The 12,409-nt window shown below is 56.1% G+C and overlaps 4 protein-coding genes across 4 annotated transcripts in view; 2 read left to right on the top strand and 2 right to left on the bottom strand.

Annotated features, from left to right (window-relative positions):
• PTSG_11771 (uncharacterized protein) overlaps window positions 1–2,787 on the top strand; it is a 4,027-nt gene extending 1,240 nt beyond the window's left edge. The window contains exons 6-14 of the mRNA XM_004997623.1: window positions 134–209; window positions 390–468; window positions 681–746; window positions 927–988; window positions 1,249–1,360; window positions 1,570–1,643; window positions 1,841–1,950; window positions 2,160–2,276; window positions 2,478–2,787. Coding sequence (XP_004997680.1) covers window positions 134–209; window positions 390–468; window positions 681–746; window positions 927–988; window positions 1,249–1,360; window positions 1,570–1,643; window positions 1,841–1,950; window positions 2,160–2,276; window positions 2,478–2,546 — 765 coding nt within the window. The 3' untranslated portion in view covers window positions 2,547–2,787. The remainder of the gene's footprint in view (window positions 1–133; window positions 210–389; window positions 469–680; window positions 747–926; window positions 989–1,248; window positions 1,361–1,569; window positions 1,644–1,840; window positions 1,951–2,159; window positions 2,277–2,477) is intronic.
• Window positions 2,788–3,218: 431 nt separating this feature from the next.
• On the top strand, window positions 3,219–6,332 carry PTSG_01702 (uncharacterized protein). The gene has a single exon (XM_004997622.1). It carries the CDS (start codon window positions 3,241–3,243, stop codon window positions 6,229–6,231), a length of 2,991 nt encoding a protein of 996 aa, XP_004997679.1. The 5' UTR covers window positions 3,219–3,240; the 3' UTR covers window positions 6,232–6,332.
• A 187-nt stretch (window positions 6,333–6,519) lies between these two features.
• Window positions 6,520–11,921, bottom strand: PTSG_11770 (uncharacterized protein). The gene is made up of 11 exons (XM_004997621.1): window positions 10,274–11,921; window positions 9,987–10,082; window positions 9,497–9,570; window positions 9,149–9,271; window positions 8,780–8,883; window positions 8,512–8,600; window positions 8,258–8,324; window positions 7,843–7,961; window positions 7,606–7,704; window positions 7,320–7,430; window positions 6,520–6,983 (listed from the first exon to the last, which is right to left on the bottom strand). The coding sequence occupies exons 1-11, from the start codon at window positions 11,882–11,884 to the stop codon at window positions 6,870–6,872; spliced, it is 2,607 nt and encodes an 868-aa protein (XP_004997678.1). The 5' UTR covers window positions 11,885–11,921; the 3' UTR covers window positions 6,520–6,869.
• A 59-nt stretch (window positions 11,922–11,980) lies between these two features.
• Window positions 11,981–12,409, bottom strand: part of PTSG_01699 (uncharacterized protein) — a 5,314-nt gene continuing 4,885 nt past the window's right edge. Inside the window, exon 11 of the mRNA XM_004997620.1 lies at window positions 11,981–12,316. Coding sequence (XP_004997677.1) covers window positions 12,152–12,316 — 165 coding nt within the window. The 3' untranslated portion in view covers window positions 11,981–12,151. The remainder of the gene's footprint in view (window positions 12,317–12,409) is intronic.

Genomic DNA, 12,409 nt, shown 5'->3' with positions numbered 1-12,409 from the left:
ACACACACACACACACACACACACACACACACACGCACACACACACACACACACGGGATGAGGGAGTTGTTGTCAGCAAAGGCTCACGTTAACATCCCATGTGCTTTGAATTGCTGCTTCTTGCTGTCCACAGATGCCCGTTCATTACGGCTCGCACAAGCTCAACTTCCACACCATCTCCTCCCCGCTCGGCACCCAGATCCCACAAGGTGGCCGTACAGCACTTTGTGTGTGTGTGTGTGTGTGTGTGTGTGTGTGTGTGTGTGTGTGTGTGTGTTTGTGTGTGTTCTACCTTTTCGCTGCTGTCAAGTATGCACCCTTTGTGCTTGTGTCTTGTCGCGCTGCCTCACTTCCCCCCCCCCGCTGCTGTTACACGCTCGTGCTGCCAGCGAGCGGCGCTGCCTACGCACTCAAGGCCAAGGGCAAGGAGAACTGCGTCATCTGCTACTTTGGCGAGGGTGCTGCCAGGTGTGTAGAGAAAGAGAGGCTTCGTGTGTGTGTGTGTGTGTGTGTGTGTGTGTGTGTGTGTGTGTGTGTTGGTCTACTTGTGTATTTGTGTACATGTGCGTGCATACTTGAATATGTGCGTGTGTCACATCACACGCATGCTTACATGCTCACCTCTGCATTGTGAACCTGCTCACCGTGTCTGTGCGTGCGTCAATCACTGCCGCCAACAGCGAGGGCGATGCGCATGCCGGCTTCAACTTTGCCGCCACCCTCGACTGCCCCGTCATCTTCTTCTGGTCCGTCACCGCTGGCCATGGGCGTCACGATGCTTTGTGTGTCTGCATCAGTGTCTATGTGTGTGTGTGTGTGATTTGTGTTTTGTGTTTTGTGTTTTGTGATGTCTCCTCGCTTGCCGCTGCCTGAATCTCACAGTTCCGCCACCACTACCCATACTGTTTGTTTGCTTGTTTGTACAGCCGCAACAACGGTTACGCCATCTCCACCCCAACACACGACCAGTACCGCGGCGACGGCATCGGTGTGTGTGTGTGTGTGTGTGTGTCTGTGTCTGTGTCTGTGTCTGTGTCTGTGTGTGTGTGTGTTTTGTGTCTGTGTGTGTGTGTGTGTCTGTGTGTCTGTGTGTGTGTGTGTGTCTTTGTCTGTGTGTGCTCGTACCTGCCTTTCTCTCTACACGCTTGCACGTGCACATAGAGCCGTATGCACGTCACCCGCTGCACCTTTCTCACTTGCGCCCCATTTCCACCACGCGCCGCCTCTATGTGTGTGTGTGTGTGCCAGTGAGCCGCGCGGCTGGCTACGGCATGGACTGCATCCGCGTTGACGGCAACGACGTGTTTGCAGTCTACCTCGCCACCAAGGCCGCACGCGAGGCGACCATCGCCAACAAGAGGTGCGTGCAATAATCATACATGGTACACGCTTGTATACGTGTGTGTGTGTGTGTGTGTGTGTGTGTGTGTGTGTCGCACCGTACGGTGTGCTGCATGTGGCATGCAACAGTGTGTTGTGTGCTCTCCATTGCATTCGTTCTCCCCCCCCCCCCCAACGCCTGCGCTAACCGTCAACACGTGTGAACTGGGGCACCTTTCGCACCCACAGGCCTGTGCTCGTGGAGGCCATGACGTACCGCATTGGTCACCACTCCACCAGCGATGATTCAACCACCTACCGCGGTACATACGTGCATGCGATGGATGTACTTGTGTGTGTGTGTGTGTGTGTGCGTGTGTGTGTGTGTGTGTGTGAGTGAGTACCTGTCTGTCTGCCTGCCTGTGTGTATGTGTGTGCCCGTTCCGTTTCCTGCATGCCTGTTCACCTGCACCAAGACTGCCTTCCTGACCCCAACATGCTTGTCGCATATCCAACGCAGGTGCCGAGGAAGTGAGCTCTTTCCAGCAGGACACGCCCATTGAGCGCCTGCAGAAGTACCTGCGCAACCAGAACCTCTGGGACGATGACAAGGAGAAAGCGCTGCAAGAGGTGCGGGGGAAGGGAAACAGGAACGGCACGGCCCGTTGCTGTGGTCTTGCTGCATGCTCCGATACACACACACACACACGCACGCACACACGCACACACACACACTTCAATGTTCTTGCTTTGCTGACGCTTTGCGTGTCCCTGTCTCCACCTCCTCCCTCCTGCTTCTCTCCTCTCCCTTTCCTTCGATGTACGTTCACTGTGAGCAGGAGATTTACAAGGAGGTTCGCCAGGCGTTTGCCGCTGCGGAGAAGAAGAAGAAGCCTTCGCTGTCGCACATGTTCGAGGACGTGTACGACGTGAAGCCAGCCCGCCTTGTGGAGCAGGTCAGTTCGGCTTGTGTACACACACACACACTTACGCACACACACACACACACACACATGCACACACACATGGAAATGCCGTGCGTGTGATCACGAGTGGTCTTGCGTGCGCACTTTCCCTGGTTAGCTGTCGCTGTTGTCTCGGCTCACACCTGGCTTCCTGCTACACTTACGTTTCCCCCTTCCCTTTGTGCTGCACAGGAAAAGGAGATGCTCGAGCATATCAAGAAGTACCCGAACGAGTACCCGACCAAGGAGCACGCCCAATAGGCGCATACATGGCTGTGATGCGCCATCATTGTCGGCAGCGCCACTGCGTCACTCTGAATCCCTTTCCATGCCCCTTTTCGTTTGATTGCTTGCCTTTGTTTCTCAGGTTGTGTGTGTTTGGCCTGTGTGCTTGCTTGTACATGTGTTGCCTGTCACAGAACTTTTTGTTTGCTGGTGCTCAAGGCAGATGCGTTGGTGTGAGCCATGCCATGCGCGCACATTACACGCAAGCGACACAGGGGTCACAACGACGGGGTGTGGTTGGCGGCGGTGGTGTGGTGGGGTGACGATCAATCAAGGCGCGCGCCCACACGCACACACGATTTACACACACACACACACACACACACACACACACACACACACACACACACACACACACACACACACACACACAAACACCACATGCGTATGTACAACCCCACGAGGGCTAACAAAAAGTGGGTGCACCCCCTGCAAATTTTTTGCTCATGTCCTCTCGACAGATGACCCTGTCTTGTTCTTTCCTGCTCTCAATTTGTCGCTACTCTGTCGAAAGCTTTCTTGGCTTTGCTTCTGCGCTTCTTTCCTGTGAGGCTGTGTTGGCAACGACCCATCGTTGCCAACACATGCATCCTCTTGCGCCTCCCCAATTCACTAAGCGTGATGTGTGGGGTCTGTGTGGTTGGCGCTCCTCAGCCAGCACACTTATTAGATGACCCGTAACACTACCCTGTGTTCATTCATCATTATTCTCTGCGTTCTCTTCTCTGCTCTGTCGAGCTGTCGAGCGTCCCATCTCCGTGCCTTCTTGTCGACAACAGACACCCGTTCGATCAAAACGCACACACACACACGTCCCTTTGCCACCCCACCCCCCTCCTCTCTTCAGCTCCCTTCTTTGTCAGCTCTGTCTTCAACGACAACCCCCCCCCTTTCTTTTGCCTCGACACGACTACCAGCAGAGCCCGCCCCTTCCCAAAGTCTCGTCTCTTTCTGCGCCGCTCCTGTAGCCATGGAGGAAAAAGACGATGCTAGCCGTACGCCGCCCACGGTGGAGAGTCTCTTTGGCAGGCACCTCACCGACGACCTGCGAGAGCAATTCCAATCCACATACACGCATTGGATCAGCTGCTGTGAACGCATTGCCTTCTTCAAGGCGTTGGGGCCCGACGACTTGTGCGCCACTATCACCAGGGCGCTGCCTGTGGAAAATGCACACACGGACGTGCCTCCCGCTGGCTACGCGATGCTCGTAACTGCCCTGGTCACCAAGGACTGGGGTGTCGACACCTTCCGCCCCATTGTGATGCGCGTGCTGACCGCTTCTGCGTGCGAGGCCAAGTCCTCCGTGAGCGTGATGTTGGCAGCCTACACTGCGGCGACGGTGTGCGTCAGGAATTCAACTGCTGCCCAGTGCGAGTCCCTGGTCCAAGGCTGCGATCTGCAGGACATCCTTCTCAAGACGATGCTTCACCATTCTGGCTCTCCGCTGGTGCTTGCTGTGGCCATCGCGTTTGTGTACACCTTGGCGGAGGCGGTGCCCAACCACGTGCTCCGCACCTGCTTCACCGACATCGACTTTGCCTTGCAGCTGATGGGGCGGTCAGCCATGACGCGGCTCAACGAACAAGCTATGGTCCACTTTGTCGCCGATGTCGCCCACCTCGCACTCCAGCACGAGCTGGTGGCGCCAAAGGCACTGGCCGAGCCCTTCCCAACAGTGCTGCTCCATCGCCTGATGATCGCCGACCGTGACCCCACCAAGACGGAGGATGCGCTGGAGGTGATCACGAAGGTGGCTATGGCACTGGGGAACGACATATACAACTGGATGGACAAGCACATGAAATCCCTGTCTTTTGACCAAGGGCTGCTGGTGAAGGCTGCTGTGGATGAGTTCTGGGAGGCGCCAGCGGAAGCGCAGGACGAAGCGGACGACACCAAGCAGAGGAAGAAGATGAGGGCTGTGCTGCTTGGGACCCTTCTGATGCAGGATACGCTCCTCTACCAGGGCAAGATCATCTTGTTCTGCATCCCCTCCAAGTACTGGCAGTGGTTGATCTCGACGATCGAAGACATGACGTACACGGTGCCCGAGAAGACGCTAATCTGGCGGGCGCTCAGCAACATGCTGTTCACACACAGGCTCCCGGAGCGAGGGCGGGGACAGTACGGGGCGGTTTCCTGCATCGACGACTTGGCTACAGCTGCCAGGCGCTTCCTGAAACGGTACCCAAAGTCTGGGACGTGCGTCACCGTGCCGTTGGCGACTGAAATGTGCTGGGATCTGATGCGGCACCTCATCACCAAGGTCAGGCAGATGCTGGAAACTAGCGCCCCAAGCGAGGAGACGTGTGCCAGGCTTACGCTCATCGGCCAGATGCTTGTGGGTGATGGCTGCGGTGCATCTTCCTCAGACGCAGCTTGCCCAGACACACGCGCTTCAGATGCAGCTACCCCAGACGCACGCCCTTCAGACGCAGCTTCTTCCTCAGGTGCCCGCTCCCCAGATGAACGCGACCAACCAGGGCTCATGTGCTTCTGTGGCTGTGGCAAGGTATATGTCAAACCGCCAACAAAGGCGGACGCGGATCTCCTGGTGTGCGTGATTCTCCAGGCCATGCAGTGGCGCGGGGACGTCGGCGACTTGGAGGTGTCGGCAGCCATGCAACTGCAAATGCTTGTACCGTACAAAGCCATTTGGGAGAGTGTGCTGGAGGTTGACGCCATACCTGTGCTGCTTGGACTTCTCCGGCGCCACGCCAGGGGCAGGGACGGCGCCAGTGGCGACATGGCGTGGTACATGACGCAGGTGCTCACCACGCTGTGCACAGCGGGCACACGCGCACGTATGCTTATTGCCGAGACCCGCCTTGGCCTGACGACGCTCTTGTCCCTCGTCAGTGATCCCTGGTTTCATCTGACGACGGGACACCAGGCGCTCATGCCTCTGGTCAGCATCATCACTGATGCAAAGGCGAAGTCCGTGGCTCTGCCCACGCTCCGACAGCTCGGCGTAACCTCGATTGACGAGTACATCTCCGGCATGTTCTCCTTTGAAAAGGTACCAAGCCCAGCCTCTGGCGAAGTCCCCGCTGACGTGCTGCATGTAATGCAGAGGCTCAAGGAGGACCGCGTCGCGTGTTTGGACGTGGCCGTTGACTTCCTTTACACGTTGCTCGACGATTCGGAGGAAGACGCCCGAAAGGTCAGGACCTACTATGTCCCTGTGTCAAGGACAACCCTGACCGCGCTGATGGAGCGAGCCGCGAGCCTTGGTCGCGATGACACCGAGAAGATTGGCAACACTCTCATGGTTGTGGAGTGTCTGCTGAACATGGGCGGTCGGGGGGAGTCCAACGCACTGGAGTTCGTGGCGACTCGCCCCATAAAGGCGTTTATCAAGATTGTGAGGCGCTTCATGGGCACCGGTGGCGAAATCTTCGCAGGCTGTGTCAGCTTGTCCCTCCTCGTCTTGGGTAGAGTGGGCATACAGCCTGTTGCTGCGGTGTTGTGTGATGTCTCGCGCAGACACCCAAAACTCTCGGCCGTGGCCACGCTCGAGCGTTCGCATGACATGATCAAACAATCGGGGATCAGCTACTGTCCTTACGGCACCTCGTTCGAGAAGCTGCGAGAGTTGGTGGAGCTGGTGAAAGAGCAGTTGCGTGCAGTGAACCAGCCTGCGACCGGCAATGCTTGATGTGGTTGAGAGATGATGCAGTGTGTGCGTGTGTGTGTGTGCATAGTTGTTGTTGTTGTTGTTGTTAGTGGTTGTTGTTGTTGTCGTTGTTGTTGGTGTTGGGTGTGATGCGAGTGACAACGTCAGAGTTGAGAGAGAGAGAGAGAGAGAGAGTGTGTGTGTGTGTGCGTGTGTGTGTATGTGTGTGTGTGTGTGTACACGTGGGCGAGCGAGTGTGCATGGTCGTTCTGTGTGCACGTGGGGTACTGTGCATAATTGTGTCTGTTTGGCCTAATTCCAAAGATGTGATGTGATGCCTAAAGGAGATGTATTGCTTGTGAATTAAAAGGAGAGTGAGTGGTTTCGTTGAGGCAAGTGTAATGAACAGCGCCAAATCCACACAAAGACCACGGCAAGCATCGCACCATGTACAACCAACCGTGCTTTGTACACCAGCACACACATGCACATAAGAAAGAACCTGCAATCATGATGGGTATGGGTCATTCACGAGACAGCTAGACACCCATTGACACTGACAGACGGAAAGACAGAAAAGACAGATAGGCAGACAGACACGCGGAGAGGCAGCCAGATTGACACAGGGGTGCAAACATCCACATCTACACACCCCCCCGGACATGCGTTTACATGGGCAACTAATCAAGCAGCCAGAGGCCTTTGATTCTGAACCAGAGAAGAACGATGGTTGTCAGGACAAGAACCAGCATCCAGAACATCAGGTAGCCATATTTCCAGTGCAGCTCAGGCATCTGAGGTTGTGGATGCACACAAGCAAGAGGAAGAGGGACCGGGTGAGGGCGCGCGTCAAATCACAGACAGAACGAGTCAAACTGGAAGGGACGAGCACAAGTTACACCAAGTGGGGGATGGCATGGCGTAAAGGCAGGTCACACACATAAACAACAAGCCACACAGGGACACAGGCACACAGGGACACAGGCACACACGGACACAGGCACAGACACAGACACAGACACAGCCACAAACACAGCAGTGGGGAAGCAGCACACCATGAATCCACACGTGCATACGAAGAAACCAACGCATGCGCTCATACACGCTGTCATGGCGGCACATGCACAGACCTCATCAAAGTTCATGCCCCACAGGCCCGTGAGGAATTGTGCCGGAATGAAGACGGCGGTGACGATGGTGAGGAGAAGGAGGAAGCTGTTCATCTTCTCATCTTGGTAGCTCTGTCAAGGGAGAGCGTGCGAGGATGTGAGAACATATGGCACGGGGCAAACAGTTGTGCCGCTTGGACAAAGCGTGACGTAGAGTGTGGGGGCAATGAGCCGCTCGTTGTGGCAGGTCAAACACCACCACGGCAGCCAATACACGGCAACATGAGTGGCGGAGGTGAACGCTTACACGATAGACTTGAAACAGATTTTGAATGACTTCTTGCATCTCCTCCAACTCGCTCACGATCGAACCAAGTTGATCGCTCAAATCCCGAAAATACACCGCCTGTCGCAAGCGTGTTTGTGTGTGTGCATGTGTGTGTGAGCGATTGTGGACGTTGTGCGTGTGCAAAGAGTCAGTTGAGTGTTGCGACGAGCATTAGAGAGCATTGCAGTGCTTCGCCACACCCTGCACAGCACTCACCTGTTCGCTAAAATATTGGGTGAGCTGGGCGTCGTCATTGTCCCACAGGTTTTGCGTCAGCACTTCTTTCAGAGCAGACATCTCGCGGGTGTAGGCGGTGGCAATCTTGGCAAAATCGACTGCACAGGTAAATGTCGCGCAAGCCCCACGCACAGGCGTGGAATGAGTTGCCAACATGGCAAATTAACACTAACAAACACACACGGCAAACTGACGCTCTCTCCCTGTCTGTCTGTCTGTCTGTCTGTCTGTCTGTCTGTCTGTCTGTCTGTCTGTCTGTGTGTGTGTGTGTGTGTCTGTCTGTCTGTGTGCCTCTCAAACACACACGCACACACACACGTCCATACAAAAGTGCAAGACATCGGCAAAGCCACAGGCAGAGTGACAGACATGCAAATGCAGCGGTGCGACGTACACAGGTGGGCGCGATAGATGGATTGCGGTCTGTCAGAGATGCCATCATCGATGACACCGAGCCATGTCTGCAGTGAAGAGTGAGGAATAGGCAAGAAGCACAGCCAAATGGCCTATTATCAGCTCTAAAGTTGCACCAAACAAGCGCAGCAGTACGCAACGCGTGCACACATGCATTCAAGTGTGCGAAGCACGAATGACAGCACACGATATGTGAGCTGAATCGAGGCGAGGTATGTACAAGGTGTGCTTCACCTTGAGGGCATCGCGGAGGTTATAGTTCTCCTCTGTGACGGCTTCCAGAATGAGATAGCTGAGATACTTTGCATTGCCAGTCAACACATCTGCACTCCACACAGTTGACAAAGCGAAACGTGTGTGCGATGATACGATGGTCACTCAGCAACAAGCAGGTAAAGACAGCGGCAACGAGGTTGGTAGGGAGCGTGCAACAAGTGTGGCCAACGGATACACATACACAGGCACAGACAGACAGACAGACGGACGAAGGAAGCGCGCTGACCTGAGAAGTGTTGCAAAATCTGACCGCGGACCTCTGCCAAGACGTCATAGACAGGATTTGGCACCGGTGGCTCATTCTCGTCCAGCTCCTCGCTTTCAGGATCACTGAACACATGCACACAGACACAGACGGACAGTCACACACACACACACACACACACACACACACACACACACACACACACAAACACACAGCCGTGAGAAGATATGGTTGTGGCCGGCGAAGGACATCGGGTTTACGGGTCTTCATGCGCTGGCTGCATAGCAGGTGTGGTGTGAAGGTGATGCGCTCACACGCGGTACTGAGAGGCGCCGACAAAGCGATGTAAAGAGACGGGCACAGCCGCACAAGATCATGGAGCACACCCACCGAACAATGGTGATGAGGAGGGTGTCGCTGACGATAATGTTACTGAGCGGGTGCGAGCTGATGAGAGGCGGGAATTCACTCAGGTGACGCTTGCTAACGAGAGGTGACTCACCGGGCCAGAAGCTGTGCATGCAATGTGAACAGGGCAGGCAGACACACGCGGGTGGAGACAAGCAAACGAAGAACGGTGCGTGAGCCAGCATGTGTTTGTGTGTGTGTGTGTGTGTGTGTGTAAAATGGCGTGGATGCGTGAAAGTGTGTGTACACGGGCAAGGATAGGCGGTTTAGAGCGTGGACAGGTCCAAGGCAAGGAAGCACGCTGGCCAATATGCTTGTGGCATGACTGACTTCTTTGTGAAGAAGGCAGCCAGTCCGGATTGGCTGTCAGAATGTGTGTTTGACCGCGTGTGACGTGCCGCATCCTGCTCACGGCGCACGTGCACACGCACACGCACAAGCACACCGCATGGGTGATCAGTGAGCAGTTGAGACAGGCAGCCATGCAAGTAGGGGTGAGAGAGAGCGACAGTGAGTGTGAGTGTGTGTGAATAAGTTAGTGAGTAAGTGAGAGAGAGAGAGAGTGTGTGTGTGTGTGTGTGTGTGAGAGAGAGAGAGAGAGAGAGAGAGAGAGAGAGTGTGTGTGTGTGTGTGTGTGTGTGTGTGGGAGAGTGATTGATTGAGTGAGTGAGTGAGTGAGTGAGTGAGTGAGTGAGTGAGTGAGTGAGTGAGTGAGTGAGTGAGTGAGTGAGTGAGTGAGTGAGTGAGTGAGTGAGTGAGTGAGTGAGTGAGTGAGTGAGTGAGTGTGTGTGTGTGTGTGTGTGTGAGTGAGTGTTTATACCGGTCGGTAGTCGCGGCGAAGGCTGAGGCCCGGGTCGTACTTGGAATGGCCATGGAGAAAGGGCGAGTTGTCAAGTGTGTACACACTCATCAGCATCTGTGAGGAGGAGCAAGGGTAGTGTGAGTTGGTCCATATGAGAGAAGGCGGTTAGAGGACAGACATACAGGAAGCAGCCATGATCAGACTTCAACATACACACAGACAGACAGACACAGACAAAGACAGACACAGACACAGACACAGACACAGACACAGACAGGTGGACAAACAATCACACAAACACGCACCTGAGCGATGCAGCCCTCATGGTTCTCGGCTTCGAGAATCTCAATCTTGTCACGCTGAAAGGTGACGACATCTTGGTATGTCTCCTCGTGAATGTGCAGGTACAGGCCAAGCACCTGCGTGATGGTATCGTTGTATCCCTTGATGATGACCCAGTCGCGCTGGAAGGCGTGTGGCCCCTTGCGCTTGTCTCTGCTCTTCAGCCACTCAAGGATGCCGTTGCCGGGGATGTCTGTGGTCGAGGACGTGTTGTCGTAGGGGTTATATGAGACGACCTCAACCGAGCTTGGCATGGCGGCCTGCCACTCCGTGAGGTGGTCCTGCAGCTGATCCATCTTGATTTGCCTGAAGAAGGTGATGAACTCGTCTTCGTGGATGGTGCCATCGCCCTCCACGTCAATGGCCTCGATCAGCCGCCCAACGGCCATGTTGTCACGCGCCTCCTTCAGGCCCATGGCCAGCAGGCCCGACTTGAACTCCGAGTGCTTCAGGCAGCCGTCGTTGTCGGCGTCGAAGATGCGGAAGAGGCGGTGCAGGTTCTGCCGGCTGAAGTCTGGCTGGTTTCCGGCTGCACGCAGCAGCTGCGACCGGCGCGTGGCTGGGCTGCGCGGAGGAAGGCGCTGGCTGCCCGAGCTGCTGCGCCGGCTTCGGCTTCGGCTTCGGCTGCGTCCGCGTTCGTCCTGTGATGCAGCCAGTGCATCGTCGCGGCTCAGGTACCGCCTGCGACCGCGCTGGCGCTGGCTTGGGATGGTCAGGTGTTCCGCGGAGATGCTTGTGTCCATGCGGATGTCTCCTTCACTCGTGCCAGAAGCGTCGCCGTCGCCATGCACAGCGCTGGTGTAGCTGTTGGCTCGAGGGCGCCCGGTTCCACCGTCCCCACCGCTACCAGCGTGCGGGGCTTGGCGGTGTGGGTCCTCGTTGCCAGACGGCGTGGAGCTGCTGTGGACGAGCCTGCGGCCGTGGCTTGCGGGACCATCACGGCTGGGGCTGTTGCTCTGGTGTTGTTGGTGGTGATGACTTTCACTGTCTTCTTCCCCGCTGCTGCCCTTGTCTCGGTGCATGGAGTGCAGCTCGCGCAGCGCCCGGCTGCGCATGGTCTCGATCCGCCGCCTGCCCTGCGGCCGCGCCTGTGGCCGTAATCGCTGCCGATCGGAGTGGCCACGGCGCCGACCCCTTCGCGTGTGCTTCTGTGATCCCTGCTGCTGTTGTTGCTGCTGCTGCTGCTGCTGCTGCTGCTGCTGCTGCTGCGCCTCCTCGCGTGCATCTTTGAAGACGTCAGCTGTGTTGTTGGTGTGCTTGTGGCTGGCGCCTCCGCGGCTACCGCCACCGCCGTCGCCGTCATCATCGCCTTCGCCATTGCTGTTGCCAGTGGTTGGTGGCATGAAGTTGATCTCTGCGGGTGCGCTGCGCTGCGGCTGCAGGTCGCTGTCATCTGTCGTCGACTCCCATCCACTGCCATCGTCATGGTCGCTCAGCGTCACCACCACCAAGTCACGATCCTGACTGCCGCCACCACCACCACCACCACCACTTCTCCCCACCCTGCGTCCACCACCATCACCATCACCACCACTGCTGCCTCGCTGCACGTTGTTGTGCTGCTGTTCACTCATCGTTTCGGGTTGTTTGTGTTGTGTGTTGTTGTTGATTCATGATGATGATGGATGATGGTGACACGCACGTGATGTGATGGCTTTGGCCTTTTGCCTGCTCTTTGTGCGCGTCTATAGCAGGCTCACTGGCTGTCTGTCCCCTCTCCCACTCTCCTCCACGCACACCTCAACATATCAACAATAACATAAGGCAAGAGAACAGTAGAGGCAGTCCGCAAGGAAGTCCACAACCAGCATTGTGCGTGCGTGTGTGTGCGCAAGGTTTGATCAGAGCATCTTGATGCTTGAGCCGCGACTGCGCAGGCTGCCGGCTGGGTTCCTGACGTTCTTCTTCGCCTCCTTCTTCCTCTTCTTCATGGACGCCTGCTGCTGCTTCTTCAGTTTCTTCCCATCCACACTCACGTCTGTGATCAGGTTGGAGCGTTGCAGGAACTGTACGAGAAGAACAGCACAAGGAAAACGGGGTGGCGCATGTGAGCAGAAACACAGACACGGATGAAAGCAACGCCAGTGATACAAACCACT

The sequence above is a fragment of the Salpingoeca rosetta genome (genome assembly GCF_000188695.1).
Source record: "Salpingoeca rosetta unplaced genomic scaffold supercont1.3, whole genome shotgun sequence".
Classification (NCBI taxonomy): domain Eukaryota; class Choanoflagellata; order Craspedida; family Salpingoecidae; genus Salpingoeca; species Salpingoeca rosetta.
This window is presented reverse-complemented; position numbering and strand designations above follow the sequence as displayed.